A 24,477-nucleotide genomic window follows, 5' to 3' on the forward strand; every position below is an offset into this window, starting at 1 on the left:
CCCTTATGTATTTCGAACAAGAATGCTTCTACTTTACTGGGGTGGACACACTTTAGATAAGGTCCTGAGAAGGATTTTTTGTACAATGCCATAGATGGAGAGAGCCAAAATCGCTGCGACTTTACTCTAATTTTGTTGGCTTCTTTTTTGTCTTCCGGTAAGACGTCGTCTTTTAAGAACAGTATGATGGGATCTATCCATGAGGGGCCTGATTCGGCGCAGCATATTTCTTCTACTTCGGGGTCTTCGATGCTTGGCCTTGGTAGGTAGTCAATTAGTAGTGGGTGAGGGATGGATGTATCTGCCATGGATGGATGGATGTATCTGCCATTGACGCAAAGCCTGCTAATTCGTCTGCTCTGCTGTTTTCCTCCTTGCCAATCTGTTCTATCCTTACTACTTCAAATTTCTTGATCTCTGTTCTGACCAATTCTTGGTACTTGGCCATCCTGTCATCCTTTACTTCATAGTCGCCAGAAATTTGGTTTACCACCAGCTATAAGTCGCTATAGACCATTAATTCGGTGGCCTTCATGTAGAATGCTGATTTGAGTCCTGCAAGAAGTGCTTCATACTTCGCTTCGTTGTTTGATGCTGGGAAGCCAAGGTTGATTGCTTGCTCCACAACCAGGCCGTCTGGTGAGATGAGGACTATGCCAAGTCCTGCACCATGCCGGTTGGATGCTCCATCCATAAAGAGCTTCCACATCTCTCCAACGAACAACTTCTAGCAAGTGAAGGGGTCAGATGATGTCGTGGGGTTAAGAATGTTGCTGGTATTTTCTTCAAGGTCCATGCTTGCTGTCTGCCCCTCGCTATCTGATTGTACCAAGTCTTTATTTGTTGGTGAGTCTTGGCTTGGTATAGCATGGTTTGCTTCTTCCTTGCTGTCTTTACTCTGGTCTGTTGTGGGGTTTGACTGAACATCCTGCACCAGGGGCTGCGCTATTCTGGCGTCAACTTTTATCCCTAGTTTGGTTGTATCAGTCAGGTCGACTGGGCAGATATGATGACTTCCTGGGGTGAATTCTGCGACAAAGTCTGCCAAAGCTTGGGCCTTTATCGTGGTTTTGGGTTGGAACTTGATGTCGAATTGTCCCAACTCTACTGCCCACTTTAAGATTCGCCCAGAAAAGTTTGCCCTCTCAAATAGAGCTTTTAATGGGAAAGCTATGAGGATAATTATGGTGTGGGCGTGAAAGTAGTGTGACAACTTCCTTGAGGCCATCATCAAGGCCAATGCCAGTTTTTCCAGTGGCAAATACCTTGTTTCGGCACCTAGCAATGTCTTGCTGACATAATAGATGGGCAGATGCTGGATTCCTTCCGCACAGACCAACACTGCGCTAATTGCATGCTGAGAGACTGCCAGGTATAGGAAGAGTTCTTCTCTAGGAATTGGGGTCACTAGCAGTGGTGGAGAAGACATATATTCCTTTAAGCTTTCCAAAGCGCGGTCGCATTCTTCGTCCCACTCAAACTTGGCTTTTAGGACATGGAAGAATGGTCGTAGTCTGTTCGATGACCGGCTTATGAACCGATTGAGCGCAGCTGCCATGCCGGTGAGATGCTGCACTTCTTTTACTGAGTTTGGTCTCTCCAAATCCTGGATTGCTTTGATCTGAGAGGGGTCTGCTTCTATACCCCGGTTGGTTACAAGAAAGCCCAAGAATTTGCCAGATCCTACTCCGAATGCACACTTGGACGTATTGAGGCGCAACTTGTGCTTTTTTAGGATCTCAAACATCTCACCTAGGTCCTTGAGATGGTCATTCTCATCCTTGCTCTTGACCACCATGTCGTCGATGTAAGCCTCCATTGTTCTGCCTAACAATGGTTCAAACATCTTGGTGACCATCCGTTGGAATGTTGCCCCTGTGTTCTTTAGGCCAAAGGGCATGACCTTGTAACAGTATAGTCCTCTTGGAGTTGTAAAGGATGTGACCTCCTGGTCTGGTTTATGCAAGGCGATTTGATGGTAGCCTCTGTATGCATCCAGAAAGCTAAGTCGGTTGTGCCCCGCTGTTAGGTCGACCAGTTGATCTATCCGTGGTAGAAGAAAGCTGTCTTTCGAACATGCCTTGTTGACTATTTTGTAGTCGACACAGACACGCCACTTGCCATTCTTCTTTGGCACCACGACTGTGTTGGAGATCCATCTTGGATAGTGCACTTCTCTGATTGCTCCTGCCTCCAGCAGGTTTCCTACTTCTTCTGCCACTATCTCGGCATGGTGGAGTGCCGATCTACGGGTGCGTTGAATGATTGGTCTGGCGGATGGGTGGACATTGAGTTGGTGACAGATGAAGTTGGGATCAATGCCTGGCATGTCGTATGGTGTCCAGGCAAACACTTCGATATTAGAGGTTAAAAATTCTAAGACCTCTAATCTCTCAGTGCTGGACAACGATGAACCGAGCAAAAAGAACTTATCCGGGTTCTTTTCATCTATTCTTACCTCTACCAAGTCTTCCACCGCTTTCTGATTAGCTACTTTGCCTATATCTACGAACAGTTCGTTGCTCTTAGGTTCTTCCACCGAATGAACGTATCCTTTGGTAGCGCGGCTGTCATTCACCGTGATAAAGCATTGCTTGGACATAATTTGATCTCCATAGACCTCTTCAATTACACCGGTATCGTTGGGGAACCGCATTACTTGATGGTAGGATGACGCCACCGATCGCGTGGCATGCAGCCATGTTCTGCCCAAGATGATGTTATAAGTGGAGGGGACCTTTAATACCCAGAACTCCACTTGTTTAGTCACGCTTCCTGCCTTGACTGGGAGGATTATTTTGCCAACGGGCCATTCTGGCATGGAGTTGAATCCAATCAAGGGAGATACGGCAGGTGCCAAGTCTTTATCTTGTAACTTCAACTGTTTAAAGGTGTCGTAGTACATTATTTCACATGAACTGCCTTGGTCTATCAAAATCCGCTTGACGTCAAAATCCTTGACTCGGAGAGTGACAACCAAGGCATCATTGTGAGGGCAATATATCCTTGCCAAGTCCTTATCCGAAAAAGACATGACGTTCGTGGCCTCTGTCTTCCCCTTCTTGATGGCAGGTTGGGCGCTTTGTACCTCTCTTAAATGCTCAGCCTTTTTGATTGATCCTCTGAGCTCGCATACACGCTCAGGTTCGAAAACTCCATGTATCACATTGATAACGCCTTAAGGTGGGGCGTCGATTGGCATTCCGTTGGGGTTGTTATGGTCCTGGGGGGCTGGTTGGGCCCTTCCTTCACTGTATTTATCCAGGTGACCTACTGCCACCAACTCCTCCAGGTGCTGTCTCAATGGCGTGCAGTTTTCAGTACAGTGCCCCTTTTCTTTGTGGAAGGTGCACCGTGATCTTTCATCATAGTCCTTCTGAGCTTCCCTAAGCTTAGCTGGCCATCTGACGAAAGGCTCATCCGTATTTCACTTAGAATTCGGTAGATCGGTTTCTTGAAGATCGTGGTTATGGCAGTGCGGACTCTTAACCATCTTTTATCCTGGTCCTCTTCGTTGTCTCGTCTGCCTCGTCCGTTTTTTCTTGGACGGTCTACCGCGTTGACCTTTGCTAAGGCCTTCTTCTCTGGTACTGTGGTCGTGCCAGATTTTGTTTTGGCATGTGCGCCATCCTCTTCTATCCTGATGCGCTGATGCACTCTTTCCATCAAGGCTTCCATGGTGAGGGGTGGTGTCATGGTGATTGAGTCCCTTAGTCTGTTCCCGACCGGAAAGCCTCTCTTGTATTGTGCAATGGCGAGATTGGTTGGACAGTCCCCAATCTGGTTAAATGTCTCCCAGTAGCGACTATTGTAGGACCTTAATGTCTCTTTTTCGCCCATGTCGATGGAGAGTAGCTGGTCAATCTCCACTGGGGTTTTGGTGTTTGTTCTGAACCTTGTGACAAACGCCTCCGCCAATTGCGCCCAGGAGGCTATGCTGCCTTCTGGAAGTTTTTCAAACCAAGTCAAGCCTAGATCGCCAAGGCTTGACGGGAAGAGGATGCACATTAGAGCCTCGTTTCGCCGATATACCGCCATAACCTGGCGGAAGTGGCTTAGGTGAATGTAGGGGTCCGTCTTCCCCTCGTACGTAGTGAATTTGGGTTGAAGGAAGCCTGTAGGTAGGGGCGTGTTTTCAATTGCCAGAACGAACGGCGAGGTCTGCAGCCTTGCTAATGCTTTGTCTGTTGGTTCGTAGGCAGGGCGTGGTAATGGCATTCCAACCTCGACGCTTCCATGCGATCGAGGAGCCAATCGTTGAAGGGCAGAAACTCTGCGAGGGTTGCGCGCCCTAGTATCTTCCTTCAAACGTGCCCTTTCTTCCAGCATGATCCGCAAATCGGATGATTTTGGCAACTCCGTCTGCCTGGATGATGTCTGGTGCGAGCGCGAGGGTCAATAGGTACTTCCCTCTATGTAAGACCTCAATGATCTCGTTCTCTCAGACCTGGAGAAACGAGCTCTGGAGGTTCTGGATTGAGTATCGCTTGTCCTGAGGCTCCTACTTTCTACTTGTGATGGTGTGGAATACCTTCCACGGTCTTCTGAGTGGCGAGGGGGCGCTTTGCTTTTGCGCCCCTCTCCTGTCGCCACTCCTTTTCCCTTCATCTGGTGTTTCAAGGCCTCCATGTCCGCTGCCATCTTCCTTATTAATTTATCTTGCTCCTTTACGCGGTCCTCCAGAACTTGAGGATCAATCCTCCGCCTTTGTCTGTTAGGACTACGTGAACGAGAGTGACGGGGGCTGTTAGTCCGCCTCCTCCCCCTTGTATCCCTCCTAGGATTTTGTCGCTGTGGCTCCAAGTCCGCCATGGGAGGGATAGAAGGTAGGCCTTCGCACCTTGCACCCCCCTCTGGAGTTTGTCCATCGATGGCGAACTGCGGCAAATCTTCATTGTGCGCCATTGCTTCTATAAAGGAGAAGTTTGATCAAGAGGTTTTGTTCTTGTCTGAATTCCCACAGACGACGCCAATTATACAGGAAAGAAATAAACCTTCTCGTATAATCCTGTTGATCAAGTCTGCACTCCTCCGTACAACGTCGCTTTACTCCCTGAAAACACAAACGTGAGCTAGCTGGCGGGTGTGTGCCAGAAACCCCTCCGATGCCTAAGTCAGCAAAATAGACAAGTAGGCAAAAAGCTCTGTGTATCAAAGAACCAAAGTTATGTTACCTCTCCATAGGTGATGTTTGTGAGCTTTTATAGGTTTTGCGTGGCACAATCCTAGTAGGACTTTTACTCCTCCATGCAGAGTCCTCCTAGGATTCATACTCCTGAAGGATAATGCTTATCCTTTAACCCCCCCTCACTGCTTAAACCAAGTGAGATGGTTCTTCCATGGCCGACCTACCATACGACCGAAGTAATCACGACTATGCTTAGCCGAACCATACCTAGTTCGGTTCTCTGTCCATAGTTTTCAACAAACCATGTATGCCCAAAACCGAACTATCTTTTATCAAGGTTTAGACCAATCTTGTTTCACTGCGCCATGACCGGTATAAGTTCAAAGCATCCTTAAACCGGTCTAACTACAAAGCGTCCTTCGACCGGACTAAAATCAAGAGTCCCTCGGACCGGTCTACCTTTTGGGCTTGAGACCGGGTTAACTTTAAGCCTCTTCAAGACCGGAGTATCTTTATGACCTCTTTACTCAGCCCTTCGTACTGAGGCCCATAAAGGCCCAGCTCGGCCCAATTCGTATATAAATTACCCTCTCACATATTGTCAGGATAGCAAATCCATAGCTGGATGGGCCATAAGTTTCGTTGCCATTTTTGTTGTTATTTCTTTCTGTTTATTTTCTTTTTATTTTCTCCTGCATGGATTGGTGAGAAAATCATTTTTTCAATTGACTGATGTCTGATCTTCTGCAATCATATTTAATGCTTGACAGTACTTTCATGGTTCATCTTTAGAAGAGATATGGGTTGTAACAAAATATGGGTTGTCATAATATCATTAACATTTGAAGACAATCTGAACAGTTGTTGTAATAATAAGGAGTGTTGAGTGAGTTGAATTGAGCTCGGTTTCTATTACCAGTTTGCTGCTGCTACCACCACGCTCTTCCTATATTAGTGATAGTAGTAATATCACACATTTAACTTAATGATTTATTTAATGAATTTTAATGCATTTGGAGTTTTACATAAGCTATTCCAATTGAAAACAGGGGCATACTTCTATACTCATGTGCTTGAAGTGTTTTTTTACTAGATTAGTGTCTAAGAGTTGTAAGTCTTATCACATGATAACAGCAATTGGCTTCTGATTTGAATTTTTATTAATAGACTTGCTTCTTGTTTTTCACGCAAATGCTATGATCAAGCATTTGGAAGCAACTGTATCTGCTACCAGATTGGATATGGAGAGCTTAAACTCAAAGATGGAAGAGTTGCATGTTGGTTTGAAATTTAAGGAGGACGACATTCAAGTTTGAGAATTTCAGAAGAGATGTAGGAGAAAGAAAAAAATGATCTAAAATCTGTGTAAGTGACATTGAATGAAATGACAAAAAAAATGTAGATACCCCTCACGAGGATGGAGGACAAGGTGAGGATGAGGGACACGAAGAAGAGTTGGGAAGAGATGAAGATGATGGTGATGAGGGAGACGAAGAAGAGTCGGGAACAGAAGATGTTGAAGACGGAGATGAATTTTCTAAGGAGCCTTGACTTTGGCCTTTTCATTGTTTTACTATGCTTAAGTCTAAATTGATAGTTAAATATGTTATGGTATGGGTTTTGTGGTTGTCCCAATTTGTTTATGAACACTTTTTGCTTATTTTTGGGAGTTTAGTATGATATGTTTTGTGTATAAAAAAATTCTTGTGGTTGGTGTTTTGGTGAATATGACCTCACCAAGTTGTTTATGGTTTGAAATATGGTAGTATATTGCCTTTTCTTTTTTTTTTTCTTTCTTCTAAATTTTTGAAAATTGTCAATGAGGATAAGTTGCTTGATGTTTGAAATATGATATATTTTGCTTGATGTTTTAATGTATTGAATAGTAATATATGAGGAGATTGTGAATGATACAATTTGTTAACTTCAAACCTTGTCATTATAAAAAAATATAATTTGGAAGCCCATAGACTGACTAAACACTCAAGATTTTGGGTTTTAGCTTTTATTTGGATTATGGCCAACGGATTGGCCAATTGATTTCTATCAAGGCAGTGCATTTTTCAATAGATTTGAAAATTGATTGGCGACCCATTAGTCAATCAATTCTTGCAAAAAAAGTGATAACACCAATCAATTTGCCAATCATTTTGGAGCCCATGGCCATGACAAACAAAAAAAAAAAACATGCCAAAGTTTGGCATCCTTGTATAATTTGCTTCAATAGTGTACAATCAAATCATAGTGAATCTATTTGGCACTAGGCAATGTTCCTATCTCACAATCATTTGTGCAATCAATTGTTCTGTACTCTTGCAATATGGATGCATTTTATGCTAAATAGATCGGCATCCAAAATCAAATTTACAACCTTACACATCAATAATCTACACATACATTGATTACCAAAATCAAATTTACATCCACATTACATCATCCCTAAAGAAACCATTCAAATTACATCACATTTATAAAAATAAATAGTCATTGGTAACGTTTATAAATTTTATTTTTCGTTTTTTTTTTTTTTTGGCTACTAATTATTTAGTCGCCAAAAATCTTTGATTTCTTTTGGCTACCAAATATTTAGTCACCAAAAAACCTTGATTTCCTTTTGACTACCAATTTGGTTCGTCGTCAACAACTTCACTTCTTTTTGACTACTAAATGTTTAGTCATCAAAAACTTTCTTCGGTTTTGTTCTATATTAATTTCGCCCTATATTTATTCTATGCAACCTGTACCCTGTATATATACAAAATAATAACAATCTAAGAAAATTTAACTTTTAATGTCAAATTCACAATATAATAGAAATTCCATACAAACCAAGCATAATCTAATTTAAAATAATAATTCTATACAAAACAGAGGATTATACAAAAACTATGTCTTTCGTACACAAAAAAAGAAATATCCACAATACCATGTCAAATGGTAATATATACCACGCCAAATGTAATATGTTCTATGCCAAAACTAATTTGTACGACGCCAATAGTTATCTGTACAAACAATCGTAATCCACCAAAAACAAAGGACAACATAATAACAGATTATAAAAAAAAAAAAAAAGCAATGTCCTCCACACACAAATAAAGAATATTCACATTTCCGCGCCAAAAACCATCTGTAAAAATAAAATTAACCATTAGTATTGATTGAATAACACTATCATTTCAAATTATAAAAGAAAATTATATAAAACTAGAATGTATATAATGTTTTCAAAATTGTGTATTTATAGTCATAATCGTATATTGTATGTCCAGACAAGTTTCTCTCAAGTTTTCCCCTCCCAAAATGCAATTTTTCAGTTTAATTTAAGGCATTTTCAACTTTAACTCCCAACTTATGTCTCCAACTTTAACTCCCAACCTATGTCTCCTACTCCCAAGTTTTCCCGTCCCGGGGGCTGTTTTGAATTTTCGCCCTCAAAACGTCCATTTTCGTCTAAGTTTAAGGCGTATTCAGCTCTAACTCCCAATCTATGGGTCCGAATTACATGCCGTCAGTTGTCACAAGTCCTATTTGTCAAAGGGAAGCTAGTTTATGGGTCCATATCAGATTTCATAGCACAAAAGGTTTTTATTGCAATTATGACTTACAGTCTTTTGCATAACTAGATCATGATAGTGAAGTTGCAAGCTATTTTCATGGGCCCCATCTAAAATTAAATTGTGGTCATCGCTGGATAGTTGGCAATCATTGAACAGTCAAGATAGATGACCTTTCACTAGAAATGATGAAAGAAAAAATGAAAGTTTTAACTAGAGTTCTTAACCTACCTGTTAGAAATCATGGAGTGCAGAAAGTCAAATTCATTGGAGATGCTGCTGCAGCCACTAGCTGTCTTCCTTTCTCGTTTTGCTTTTCTCTTTTGAAAAATCTATCCAGAAAAAAAAATAGTAATAGTAATAAAAAGAGAATTTATATGCAAATTGATAATGCCAAAAATGAAAATTAAACAGTTTAACAATTATTGTTTTACCTCTGTCTGTACGTCAAAAACACTTTTTGAGGTGTCCTTCCGGCCAACCATCTGAGAACTGATCTCCAACTAAGAACCAATAAACCATGCAAATTATGTTTGCAGGAGATCAATCAAGAGAATAAACATGTATCAAGAAAAATCCCAAGAAACTTTTCATGAGAAAGACTTGATCTTCGCCAAATGGTATTCTTTCTTTAAGTGTCAATTACCATTGGAATGCTTCTTCCTTATTTTTGTTATCTTTCTATATAACTACTAGCCTTTTTATTCAAGAAACCTTCAAGGAGGGAAGAAAAATTTATTCACAAGGTTGATATGCCTTTGTGGAGGAGCTATTACTCACCGGTATACTCTGCAAGTGCAGTAAGTGCAATGGAACTTGCCTTTAGTCCTTCCTTGTTACATATATACTTGAGCCTACAATAACCATTTTTTAACAAATCAGGCTGCATAATTGCAATCACAAAAAAGGTGACAGTTCAAATACAGTAGGGGGCAATCATTAAAAATACACCCAAGCAGTGATCAATAGACATGTTCAGACCACACCCTCCATGCCTTTCTATGCCTCTTCCCAACCTGACCGCCTCTCCAACTATGAAGTACACGCACAATACTCCCTGGCTGCACCCAAACCATGCTAAACATAGATGGAGCTAGTAACTATAATTGCATTATAATCCATTTTTTTAAAAAAATATATACAAATATATATATATATATATTACAGGAGTATATTCGGGCTCAAAATCTGATATCAAGATTTATTTTAGTATTTTGTGTGTGTGTGTGTGTGTGTGTTGGGGGGTGGTTTGAGGGGGCAATTTTTCTAATCATAATAACTCACACACCACAACCGCTTGTTGCTAAAGAAGTCTAAACCCATTCAATACCTCGAAAGGGCCGCACCCAAAAGTCAAAGCATCTCTGAACAGTAAGTAATGTATATGAAAATTTAGATAGCCAGACCTTTCACCTGCATATACAATTAAAACTACAAACAACCTAAGTTCCAAGTTAAACCTCTCAATATACTAGAAACAAGCCAACTATCCCAATTAGTTACAATAACCCACATTGTCATGCAATGGGTAACAAACAAGAAAACTCACTTAAAAAAAAGTCATGATGATATTATTTGAATTCATCTATCCTACTTATATATTCAAGATCACCTATTCAAACTTCCAATATGGAATGGGATTGTTACACTTCCTCTAATTAGAAAGCCTAGAGGGCATAGGTCCTAGAACCTTGGGCTGAGACTGAAGCTTACGGATGCTCTCTTGGACAAGATTATGGGCAAAATCTCTTGATCAAAATTTTGACCAATTCAAATTCAGCTGACTTATTTGAATTCAAATTTTTGCCAAAATATTGGTTTTACTTTAACACTGATGCTTTCTTTGTCGTTTCTTTTTCTTGTTCACCAAAATAAACAAAAAACTAAACAGTAGTGTGTTCATACCAAATAAACAAACAAATAAATAACTAGTAGATGGAATATAACAACCAAATAAATACAAACAAATAACTATTAATGAATCGAACATTGAGTCTTACATTATTAAGCTGAAGTAGTCTTGATGTGTGCATCTGTGAACATACATTAGTTTTGAAATCATCTTCATCTGATTCTGAAAATGATTCTGTGAAGGCATGAATAACACGGAGAAAAGAGAATAAGCCTCGGCGACGTCGCTTCAATGAATTGCCTTTGTTAAACATTGCATGTTCTGCAACAGAATCTTCATTTTGGGATTGTGCACCGCTTGCACTCTTGGCTGGAATATCTTTTAAGTTGAGGCTAAAGCCTTCAATTGTTGTTGTTCCTCTATTTTTATTTTTTTTATAACCGATTTGGATGTATGTCAGACACATATCCCACAAACCACGGGCATCCAGAGAGTAACTAAGACTCCATACAAAAGAAATTCAATTTAACATGGCATAAATAAAGGTGCTTGTTCTTTATAAAACTTCTTAAAAATAGAGGTCTGAGATGAGATGAGAAGCACTTACCACTGACCGCCAAGGGAACAACCACAAAGTGAGGAATATTCCGAACCTTTTCATTCTCCATCTGCAGGTACACGACAGATTCCCAGAAATAACATATTTGTGAGCTAAAAGTTTATCTTGAAGGCAAATTAGACAAGCAACTAAAACAATGAAAGAGATGCAGTAAGGTGAGCAGTCAGTTGTAGGAGGTAAGTTTAACCTACAACTTTTTATGCTGTATAAATTCATCAGATGTGTTTTAAAGATACAACACAAACAAAATTGCATGTGAGGAGAAGCAGAAGTTCAATTTCACAGAAAGTAGAATTTCAGAGACATGCCAACACAACAAAACTGATAGCTTTTGCAAGCACAATAAACCCATGTATATCAGGTCGCTCTATCAAACTCAACAAGAATATACCTTCAGTTCATGCAGATTCCAACGGTTTAGACCACTGGATCTTGAAATAGATACAAAGGGAAGGTCACTCGCTTGTACAATCATCATACAACCATTACTGGAGCTTTCAGAACTGGTAGTCGATTCGTTTAATAATAGTACGATTTGACTTTCCTATTTTCGACAACAAAAGGTCATATAGACAACCAGTTATGAAAATTAACGGCATAAACATGGAAACTCTTAAGATCATTACTTTACGTAGACAGAGATCCACACAGTGGTAGCCATCAGAAACGGATAACAAAACAGCTTCCAGTGAGGCATTTCTCTTCTTTACACTGCTCAAATCATGCATAAAACCCCTAGCGATGCCTATGTGCTGAAGAACATACCTGGTAGTATGATATTGATATAGGAAAACTTAAGGATGCAGATTTTGGTGAAGATGCAACTGGAAACAGTCGCAACAAATCCTCAAAAAGTATCTTCTCGGAAATTGTAGTAAAGGGCACTTCAAAGGCTTGCTTGAAACTGCCAATGTGGGGTGATAATATAAGGCATTAATAACTAGAAACAAGCCACATGACTATTCAGTTTCAAGCAGGCTTGCTTGAAACTGCCAATGTGGGGTGACGATATAAGGCATTAATAACTAGAAACAAGCCACATGACTATTCAGTTAAGTTTCTCAAATCCTAATTTTTTAAGAAAGACTAGAGAACGAACTCTTCTAAATGTGTATCCATTTTGGACACTCAACACTTGGGTAAGGGTATGGGATATGTGTTCAGTTAAGAAGCATGGACACTTCTACAAAGGAAGCGTGTCATGTCTAACATCTGTGTCCGACACTGACACTCTTCAGACACTTCTTCAAAGTGTCTTAATTAAAAAAACAAATCCATGACAGTGGACACTTCACCAAAACTTCGTGGATACTTCAGCGACACTTTTTGAACCCTCCAAATACCTCCTATGTGATGAATTTTTTCAATAACAATGTCCTACATTCTTAAAAAAACACAACTTATGCATTCTAAATATGTTTGGAAATATTTATAAAATGAATACATCATGCGTATTACAATGTTCTATAATTTGTTTTGTATTCTTTAGAATGTAATTATTACTGAATGATATATTGACTTTTAAGTTATGAACTATATAGTTTTTTAATGTGATTAGTGTCATGTTATATATTTTCCATTATCTTTGAATAAAATATTCATATATATATATATATATATATTTATGATATATAATATATTTTTCAAAAATAAAATTTTAACGTATCCCAAACGCGTGGTGTCCTACAATTTTTGGAAACCGACGTGTAGGCATGCTCGTGTCTATGATACTTAGGTGTCCATTGTGTGTAATTGGGCATTTACCCAAAAAATGTCTTGTAATTCTAGTTTACCATATAATTATGCATGAAGCTTCCATGTAATGCACGGAATGCTCTATGTCACCTTGAAATCACGATTCCAACTTAGTATATTAAAAAAAAAAAAAAAAGAATATTAAGAAACATGAATATTTTGTGGTGTCCCTGCATGAATAGAAATGGAAATTAGATAAATCGAACGCTTCGACACATATCTGTACAACCGTATCAAAGTCCATGCAACATAGATGAGCAACAATTACTTCAACATTGTGTTCTCCATTGAATATTACTCTTTATTTTAATGTTTGATGGAAGAAAGAGTGAAGATCAATATTTAAAAAAAGAATCTAAATCTTCCTTTTCGTCAGAAGCCTTAGAAATAAATTGCCATTATTTCTTACAAAGTTTCTATTGAGACTAAGTGAAGATCATGTATGCCAAAAAATGTGAATGGGAGAAAGGAATACCAAGATTTCATTTGCTGAAATTCTTTAGCTAGTGTCCTTTGCAAGTATCCAGTGTCCAAAAATCCCCCAAATTGAACTAATTCTTTGACTCTTTTCATAGTTTCCTTGAAGAATCAAGCAAAACAAAATTAATTACTGATCAATCATTAAAGTGCATGCATAATGAGAAGAAGAAAATAATTGAAAGGCATACCTTGGAATGAGGCCAAGCCATGAATATTTACAAATTAAGAAAAATACTCAAAGGCACTAAATCTATGCCTTCATTGAGAGAGAGAGAGAGAGAGAGAGAGAAGCATAATTCTTACAGTTTTATCCCTCAACACATTGACGGCATCCTTATGACACCACACTCTGCTGCGCTTTTCAGGTTCCTTTTGTGATTCCCGACGAACAATTTCCCTACCTATGTCTCTAAGCACTTAGTGCATTATCAGCTTGTTGTTATCTTTATTAACTTCTATGAGACCTCTATGAGTGAGATTTTGAATACCAATTGTTATGGAGAAATCACATTCCTCTAGTATTTTAACTGTGTAATCTTTGTCCTTTCCAACAAAGAAACTGTCACGACCCCAACCCGCCCCCATAGGTCTAGGATCGTAACCAGCCAGTAATCCGTGATTACTGAAGGCCTAACTGACAAAGCAAGCATAAGGGGGCTAGCGGAAGCTATTATGTAAAAAAAAAATGTCTATTGAGCTGTGCATTCAGATGACATTGCTATACATATATATATACACACATATATTCACGCATAAGTACAACAGCCATTACACGTTCGTCAAAAAAATATAAGGAAAAGGGGAGAAAGAAACTCCTATGACAACAGTTATAATATTAAAAACCACATGACCAAACACATGAATGCATAACAAAAGGGTGGACATCGGCTCGGTTCAAACTTAAGTAGGTGGGGAACCTCGTGGTGAGGCTCGATGGTTGGCTTGGCAAAACTCGAGTAAGATCGATGCCACTACATCCTTTCCTGAGCTGGATCACCTACAAGGCATGCCAAAATGTGAGCTAGACCCAGTGAATAACAACTGAGTGAGGAGATTATGAATGACAATTATAATGTAAAATGACACACAAACTAAACAAGCTTATTCAATATTTAAAAAGCATAACATTTCACATGGTGTGTACCAAAAGCAGCAAATACAGGCGGTCTAGAAAGGACGAACAGACGGTCATGGGGATCGGACAAACGGTCAAGAAGACCGAACAGGCGGTCATAAGACCGAAAATCAGGTTTGATAGTCAATCTCACATTAAACAGTAGTTCCGAAAGATGGAACTAAGGGATCTATAAGTGTTAATGGTACCAAATGGTAAACATTGAGAATTATGGTAAAATCATCTTTCATTATCATAGGAATCCTTCAAGATAAATATAAGTTCGAAGCAGAAGAAGATAATCAGGATTAAACATATTTATACAATAGTGTTACTCATAGTCCGTTTCGTGTTGCAGACGGCTGGAATGAGGTGGTTGACCTACACAAACAGATATAAGCATAGAACACTTAATTTCCACACAACTAGCTAATTAGTTTCATTGCTTAAGTGTTCGTTGGTTTAAAAGTCGTTCACCCTTGTTAGATGCTTTTACATTGCAAATGAACACTAATTATAGATGTAAATTATGGTGACAAAGGCTCGAGAGTGGGGAAAATAACACAGAAAAATGAAACCGAGGCTGCAAAGCTGCCGCACGTGCGGAGGTCCTTGGCCGCACGTGCAGGACCCCCTCTGCACGTGCGCCCCTACGTGCTTTTATTACAGAATGCATCATCCTCCACCCCTGTTTTCCGCACTTGCGGGCCTACCCGCCGCACGTGCGCTGATGCTCTCCCGCACGTGCGGGCTCCCCAGCTGCACATGCGGTTCTGGGTGCTCCAGAACTGAGTTTCAGCTCTGTTTTTGGGGTTCCAAACTCCACAAAATCAAACTCAAAATTGCTCAAATTAAAGACCAAAATTTAACAATCATGATACACAAACAATTTTCATGTTCCACTCAAAAGAAGACCTTTAAATTCAACCTCAAGCTCAAGAATTTCATCAACAGCTTCAAAATTAGGTGAAGCTTAATGATTCAACAAAATTATAGAAACCTAACTTAAGGTCAAGCAAGATCAAATAGATTAGCTCTAATTTCTTCAAAATTTGGAGACTTCTTCTTGTTAAGGTTTTTAATTTAATTAACTACCCTAGCTTTCAAGCTTCCCATTTGTTTCTCATACCCCATGAGTTCAAGGTGAAAATTAGCCTTATACAAGAGATTAAAAAGAAATGGTACATCAAGGAGCTAAGTTAATCAATTTGCTCAAGATCTCCTTCACCTCCTTCACTTCTCTTCTTTCTCTCTAGAAAACTCTCACACTCTCTTATCTCTCCCTCTTTTTGTCTAACACCAATACATATATAAATATAAATAAACAAAACAAAGATGTAAGCATCCATACCAAACTATGGAATATTGACTTCATTAACTTAGTTAATTCTATTAAATTAGAAATACACCTACAAAATGGTAACTGAACTCTTCCTTTCTAATTATGGAAAATTAGGCTCTAAGCACTTGGTCCACTAGTTAATTCATAACCTTACCATTTAACGAATTAGACATGTCTTTTTCATAAGGAACGTATCTAATAGCAACCATGATGCACATAAATAAGCATATAGGGTGCAGATAAAGACACAATTAATATTAGAATCATAACACAAGTCCTTTTTGTCATGGGGAAGCTGGTTGTGACATCGGTAGAGTGGTTCGTGGGCCGTTTCGCATTTTCACCCACCTAACGCCCTTTTCGGTTAAGTTTAAGGTGTTTTCGGCTCTAACTCCCAACCTACACGTGCTAATTACATTTCGACGGTTGTCACAGGTCGTATTTGTCATGGAGAAGTTGGCTGTGACATCCATACTGTGGTTTGGCGGCTATTTCACATTTTCACTCCCTCAACGCCCCTTTTCGGTTAAGTTTATGGCGTTTTTGGCTCTGACTCCCAAACTCCACATGCTAATTACATTCCGTCTGTTGTCACAGGCCCTATTTTCCATGGGGAAGCTAGTTGTGACATCCGTACGGTAGTTCAGAGGCTATTTTGTATTTTCGCCTCCTTAACGCCCTTTTTCGGTTAAGTTTATGCCGTTTTTGACTCTAACTCCCAACCTACACATGCTAATTACATTTCGTCTGTTGTCAAAGGTCCTACTTGTCGTGACGAAGCTAGTTGTGACATCCGTATGGTGGTTCGGAGGCTGTTTTGCATTTTTGCCCCGTTAACGCCCCTTTTCGGTTAATTGTAAGGCGTTTTCTGCTCTAATTCCCAACTTACGTGCCCGAATTACATTCCGTCTGTTGTCATAGGTTCTATTTGTCATGGGGAAGCTGGCTATGACATTGGTATGGTGGTTCGGGGGTTGTTTCGCTGTTTCGCCCCCTTAATGCCTTTTTTCAGTTAAGATTTAAGCATTTTCGGCTGTAAGTCCCAACCTACACGTGATAATTGTATTCCGTCTATTATTATAGGTCCTATTTGTCATGGGGAAGGTGGCCGTGACATCTGTATGGTGGTTCAGGGGCAGTTTGGGAATTGGGTTTGTTTTGATATATGGGTGATGCACTGGCTTAGACAATTCAAATATTTTAAAAGGCTTATATGCATGCCAGATTTAAAGTACAGACAACAAAAGTAATTAGTTGCCTTAGCCAGATAGTCCGACAAAAGATTTTAATTAGACAAGAATTTTCCAAAAAATCTTATTTTAGTTAAACCCTTAATTGAATATAACATAGCAATATATGTTCAACCACTATTAATTAACAAAAAGTATGCTAGAGCATGATCAGCTGAATATCATACCATATTGAGGGTTTCCGTCTTCTTGTGGAGAAACTGAATAGTGTTTAAGCATGAGCGTATATCACACTCTGTAATAGAAGCATACAAGGATATCAAGGCCATAAAACTCAGAAACATTCTACAGCACAACGCCATAGAGAATATTAGAAGCCTCTGAAGAATTCATCAAGATTACTAGATGTCCAAAGTGGTTTTAGCCAACATAAATGCTTATCATAAGTAATAGCACATGACTAAATCTGATGTGAGTTTTCTAAATGAGAGTTGAGTGAAGGTCAACAAAAATGTGTGTTATTCTAATTGTTTGCTAACTTGTGCAGCAGCTTGAGGAGCTCTATCGCAGATTTTGAGGGTTGAGTGTTGTGAGAAACATACTTGAATATCTCCAAAGATTTGAGTATATATTCTATGGGTTGAATGCAGACAGCCAATATATGAGCGGTTCACTAATCTCTATTTATCTAGATAGCCATCTGAATCTGCATTTGCCCCCTACAATGTGAACCCTAGCACTAAGTTGTAGTTTAGCGATGAGACTACAAAAGGTTGATCCCTTTATCTACATTAAGGGAACAATTACTGGAGAGCTCAGAGTTAGGTATTAAGAAAATAGTGATCATTACAATCCATTTACATGCTGACACACACACAACATGAAAATGGCAAGTCCAGCAGTGGACTGCATGGAACTTGCTGCGTCTCTGGTTCTGCCTTGAAAGCCACTTTTGTATTGGAAGTGTTAGGTTACAATAATAAGGCTTGAGTTCCTGTTTTAAGCCTTAATAAATTGACATAAATTTAGCTAAAATACTGGAGCTTAGTGTTATAGTGTTAGGTTACAATAATAAGGCTTAGTGTTATAGTGTTTTCGTTTTATTTTTTTTAGCTACTAACTATTTAGTCGCTAAAAATTTTTATTTCCTTTTTGGCTACCAATTATTTAGTGGCCAAAAACATGATATTATTATTATTTTTAATTTGTCCATAACCTATATATTCTGTGCAACCTATGCCATGTATATAAACACCTCACAACAAATCATAACCCAACCCCATAAAAAGCATTTTCATAAGGAACCAGAGGTCACAATAACAACAGGACAAATATATCGCCTACTACCCACCAAGTCACCACCCTTGTGATATAACAATTCTAAAGTTATGAATGTAGCAAAAGGATTGCTTTTTCTAGTGCTGCAAATGAACCCACATGATCATATCACATCAAGCACAATTAGTAACTCATTATCAAACAAAATATTCTATTGATATACAACAAAACTCTCTTGATTTATATGTGAATCTATCTAATATGAACAATTTAAAGAAGTCAAGAATCATTACCAGAAAATGGGTTTTCTTGACCAAAAACATTCACTTTTTAACACTGTGACTACCCAAATCAGCTGCAACACTGACTGTACGCAATACTCGTATGGTCCATGTAACATAGCTCAATAATTAAAAAATAACCGCTTTTTACTTTGTGATATAAGAGTTATGCTAGCTACTTCTACAAGCTATTATTTGCGGAATAATTTCCAAACTTCATAATATTTCGTGATTCCCAAATATTGAATGTTTGTTCACTATGTTGTAAAAGATGGCCAAAAGATACTTGCTTTACCTCTTTAATAGAACTCTTTTAAGCAAGACTAAATAATTCATGACAACTCATGACTTTACCTACCAATAGGGGAAAGAGAAGGTTCATACCATTAAACTATTTTCATCTCCAAGCTTCCATGACGGGTTATTCCAAGGATCTGATTCATCAATATATGTCCCCCAGCACGATATGCATACATGTTGATCTGCAATTTTAGCTCCCTGAGCAGGACGAATCATCAAATCAAAATTCAAATATCACACTAGATATCTAGATTATAAGAACATCACTTCATAACAACTGGAGCTTCCAAACACAACATGAAAAAGATTCTTCATTAATGCTATATATTTAGCAGATCCAATGAGCTAATACCATAAGTTCTACAATCACCTTTTTATCTAAGAAACAGAAGGACAAAACAAAGAGCAGATCAATGACTTGTAATATTGAAACTGCTGAGGTAGAAAAACATCTTGAAAATCAATTCCAAGTCCTATTTGTCAAGGGGAAAATCAATTCCAAGTCCTATTTTACAAATCTAATTCCCATATTAACATATCAAACAAAAAAATGAGACGATCAATGAATGAAAATGATCACAGAAATTATTAATATAGCTAAATCTGAGCTCAATCTGTGTTAAAACAACAAAATTGAGACCCAAAAATCCGAGAACGAATCAAACCCAGATCTGAAACAATCGATCAATTACCACAATTCAGAATTGAAGCAAACCCAGATCTAAAAGAGAGAAGAAGATATCAAACCTGATCGAATTGGAGCCAAGAAGTTACCCAAGTCCAGATCTGTTGATGTTTTCGAGTAGAGAGAGAGGAACTAAAATTGCGAAGAGCTCCTACAATCGAATCAAACTGTATTTGTGTTGTTGTTCAAATAATGGCAATGTGTGAGAGAAGAGCAGTTTGAGAGGGCTTGGTGTTTCTCTCTCTAGAATTCCGGAGAGAGACAAAGCGTTTGGGAGGGCGATCAACAAAGAGAGATCGACAGAGAGATCGACGGAGATCGACAGAGAGAGAGAAACAGAGAAGAGACAGAGATCGACAGAGAGACCAAGATCGACAGATTTTCTGAAAATTACTCCTCTGAAATAAATTTTTTATAAAATTTACGCTTTTAGTGGAACTTACACTGAAAACAAAACATAAGCTACTTATATCTATTGTGAAATAACTTACACAATTTTTAAAAAATTATCCCTTTTGTGAAATAATTTCTTTCATAAAATTTATACATATTGCTAAAACTTACACTTTTTCTGAAAATGTACACATTTTCGTGGAAATAGTTACACCTTTTTTCAGAAAAGGTGTATGTTCATAAAAGGAATAATTTTCAGTAAAGGTGTATGTTCATAAAAGGAATAATTTTCTAGAAAGTTATTCCTTTTGTGAAATAATTTTTTTTATAAAATTTACACCTTTTGTAAACTTACTTACATCTTTTGTGAAATAACTTACACTAATTCTGAAATGTTACGTTTTTTGTGAAATAATTTCTTTCATAAAATTTATACATTTTCTTAAAACTTACATTTTTTTTGAAAATTTACACATTTTCGTGGAACCTTTTCTGAAAAGTCACTCCTTTTGTGTCATAATTTTTTTCAAAAACAATGTAACTTTTTTAAAAATTATTTCATAAAACGTATAACTTGTTTTACCAAAGATGTAAGTATTATGTGTAACTTTCACAAAAGATATAACTTTTTCACATATGGTGTAACTTTCAGAAAATGTATAACTTGTTTTACAAAAGATGTAAGTATTATGTGTGAGTTGTCAAAAGTTACACTTTTGGTAAGCAATTTTACAAAAGGTGTAAGTTGTCAGAAAAGTGTAAGTACTTTCACAAAAAGGTTTAAGTTCTCACAAAAGGTGTAAGTTTTCACAAAAGGCGTAAGTTTTCACAAAGGGTGTAAATTTTCAAAAATCACTTACGCCTTTTTCTGAAATTACTTACGCCTTTTGTTAAAATTTACGCCTTCTGTGATAATTTATACATTTTGTGAAATTATTTACATCTTTTGTGACAATTTACACTTTTAGTCATATAATATATTCTTTTATTCATTTACCTAGAAAGTCACCAATGTGCTTGTTTTCAAATATTTTTGTACAACTCAATACATAAAAGGTGTGAGGGTAAAAATAGAAAGGTGTAAGTGCCTTGCAGACCATATGCAAGGCACACATAGGAAAAGTCCTAAAATAAAATATACGTTTTAATGTAAAAAATTTCCCAACAACAGGGTAATTATTCAGTATATAATTATGCAAACTTGTGAAATTTATTGTATTTTCTTCAAATTTTAAGAACGTGAATGTAATTTATCCAATACTTTATTTATATATCATTACCCTAAAGAAATGTGATATTTCATTATTTTAATTCTCTTAAATTTAGAATTGGAAAAAAATAAAAATAAAAATAGAATAGAGTAAAAAATAGAGAGTTTATTAAAAAATATATTTAAAAAGATGGTTAGTTAAAATAGAAAAATAAATTCTTAATTAAAATTTAATTAAAAATTTTATTATTTTAATGGAGATACTCAAAAAAAACGGTGCTACTAATTTATGAACTCTAAACATACTAAGATGAAGGGGGTCCCAATTTTAGATTTGAGAGGCTGATATGGTAAGGTTTTATCTGTTTGTCCATTTCATTTCACAGAACTGTAAAAAACAAATCTAATGGCAACAAAACCTCTATGATATTAATCAGTTTATAAAATCAAATACCTTCTTCTTTTTTTTTTTCTAAGGATTCACACTTAAAGGACAGTCCCACCACGATCTCTAACTTTTCCGTGAAAGGAAAAGAAAATATAAGATAGCCACTCCTTTACTCGATAGGAATTTAAGAAGTGGACAGAAAGGGCTGGCAAAACCATTGTGCGGACCAACCCAGCCACTGCATGCAGGGTTCATTTGTTGAAGTATATTTTATCTATTTTTTTTTTCTTTTTAAGTTTTTATTTAAAATCTCTCAATTAAACACAGCGTTATTAGAAAAGATTTTTCAAGATTTGTAGGCATGACATACAAAGGCCTATTTTAAGAATTTGACTAAAAGTTATTTTTTAATTTTTTTTATTTTGAAATATTTTAAGAAGTGGGTTAAAAGTCACTTTCTAACTTTTAATCTATTTTATCTCTCATAAAAAAAAATTAAAAAATAAAAAATAAAAAAAAAATAAATCAACTTTTAACCGTTTTTTCAAAATATCTTTTTAAGTCACATCACTTTTATTTTTTTTTCCATATTTCTTTTTTTTTAAAAAAAGTCAAAAAAATTAATTTTTAACATACTTTTTAAAACTCCTATAACATAAATTAAAAATTCCTAACGAACTGATGTGACAGATTTTCACACACCACACCAACCAAAGTTTTTCCTGTTCTCCAAACAGTATCATTTTCCGTGATGGAATTGAGCTTTGAGTTTTCCCACTTCATTATCAACATCTTTACCCTACAATGAAATAGTGTTTGATTAGTAGATTTAGGAAGAGATTTGAAAAGAGAAAGAGAGAAAGTGTAAAAGTAAGTAAAATATAAGTATATTTTATTCATATTTTTTTTATTTTTCTTTCTAAATCACTCTTTAAATCTTTCAACCAAAGAAAGTATTATAATTTCAACATATTCACACGTTGCCGTACATTCATGTCGGTTCATAACTGTTTCAAATCAATTTTTTGTAATCTTGTATACTTGATTTTATTTATTTGTTTAATCCTATTTATGTTTGGTGTCTCAATACTATTTAGCCGTACGTATCAATTCCTAACATGACAGGATACTTCTACATGTCCCCATACGGCTATATAAAAAGTTGTAAATGATTGAGACATATTCATTGAAATTTAAAAAAGAAAACAAAATTTGTGTACATATACTGTTCTTTACACCCACAAAACTACATCTATATATATCATCATCATCATCAGGAGGGAGGGAGGGAGAAAGAAGCAAAGAGAAACAGCCATGGGGAACAGCATAGGAGGAGGAAGAAAGAAAGCAAAGGTGATGAAGATCAATGGAGAAACCTTCAAGATAAAGACACCAGTACCAGCTTCGGACATAGTCAAGGACTACCCTGGTCATGTCTTACTTGATTCAGAGGCTGTCAAGCACTTCGGCCTCAGAGCCAAGCCATTAGAGCCCCAACAACATTTGAAGCCCAAAAAGATTTATTTCCTAGTGGAACTGCCCAAGCTGTCCGAGGAAAAAGTGCCTAGGAGGACACGATCAGACGGTATACACATGACCGCCAAGGACCGGCTGGAGTGCCTCATGTTGTCCCGGAGATCGGTCTCTGATCTTTCGATCATGAGACCGATCAGGCCCGAATTAGATGAGCCTGGACAGAGTTCGGGCCCTGTTCGGGTTAAGATGAGGCTACCAAAGGCTCAATTGGATAAGTTTGTTGAGGAAAGCAGAGATGAAGCAGAGGTGGCTGAGAAGATCATTGGGCTTTATATGGACAAAGGCGGTGGAGCGGAGAAGGTGGCAGCGTCCAATGAAGATGAGGGGCTGTCGTTGCAGCACAACCAGCAAGGGCAGTGGAAGCCTGGCCTTGGTAGCATTGGAGAGAATTTTAGGGCTCGAGAGGAGGAGCTGTCTCTTCTTTGAAGTTGTACCAATTTTTCATGCCTCGGTTCACTTTATATCCTTTGAGTGGTCAGAATAATGTGTATCTCATTAAGAAGTGACAGGTCGACTTCTACAATTGAAAGAAGTTTATGAGAGGAAGGGGCTAGCTTGGTGAGGCTCCTCTTACCAACCTCTAAGCGACTTTTCCTTTCCCTATCCTCTTAGCTAGATATATTGCAGTAGTTCTTAAATGTACCCAAAAAAAATTATGAGAAATGTACATAAATTGATTGGTGATTCAATTACGTGGTGTCACTGTTTTTGTTATATTATTTCTCCAATTAATGGGAGCATGTTATGGGCAACTCCAATTTGGTCACGGGTCAATTTGCTAAGGGGATAGCCTAGTGGTTAGACGACCTTTTCCTAGAACATTAGGCCTGTATTCAATCATTCTAGCCGCTTTGCGACTTTGCCCATTCCCTCTCGTAGCTAGATATATAACTGTTGTTCATGAATTAATGTACCCAAAGCATGGTTCAATTCAAGATGTCCTTGAGTTTTAGCATGTTTTGGGTAAACTCCAACTTGCATTGTTGAGTGAGTGTGCTTAACTCCTTTTGAAATAGTATGCCACTCCCCTACCCTTAACTTTGACTCTTTGTGGATTGTTTACATCGTGCTAACCATATTGGGTAAGTTTATAATCACAAAAGTATGGTTTGGAAAAGTTGTGGTTTGGTGACCTTCTGTGCCAAAACCCAACTGTTCCTCGTACCAATATTGGAACAAAAGGGCAAGAGATCTTTCATTGATTGGCTATTTCTCTTTCTTTCCAATTTTCTATGTCGTTAGTTATCTTTTGGTATACATGTCTTGATGGTTTCAGAAACCCATGATGATGGTAAAAGAAACCATCACTGTTGTATGACCTGGGAAAATAGTGTAGGAAAAATAAAAAATAATATACAGCGGAAATAAA

At 37.6% G+C, this 24,477-nt stretch overlaps 1 protein-coding gene across 1 annotated transcript; it reads left to right on the forward strand.

Annotated features, from left to right (window-relative positions):
* The first annotated feature begins 22,679 nt into the window (after window positions 1–22,679).
* On the forward strand, window positions 22,680–23,797 carry LOC114279622 (plastid movement impaired 2). Its single transcript, XM_028221895.2, has one exon. It carries the CDS (start codon window positions 22,887–22,889, stop codon window positions 23,532–23,534), a length of 648 nt encoding a protein of 215 aa, XP_028077696.1. The 5' UTR covers window positions 22,680–22,886; the 3' UTR covers window positions 23,535–23,797.
* The last annotated feature ends 680 nt before the right edge of the window (window positions 23,798–24,477 follow it).

The sequence above is a fragment of the Camellia sinensis genome, chromosome 1 (genome assembly GCF_055761805.1).
Source record: "Camellia sinensis isolate YWXY chromosome 1, ASM5576180v1, whole genome shotgun sequence".
In the NCBI taxonomy this organism is placed as follows: domain Eukaryota; kingdom Viridiplantae; phylum Streptophyta; class Magnoliopsida; order Ericales; family Theaceae; genus Camellia; species Camellia sinensis.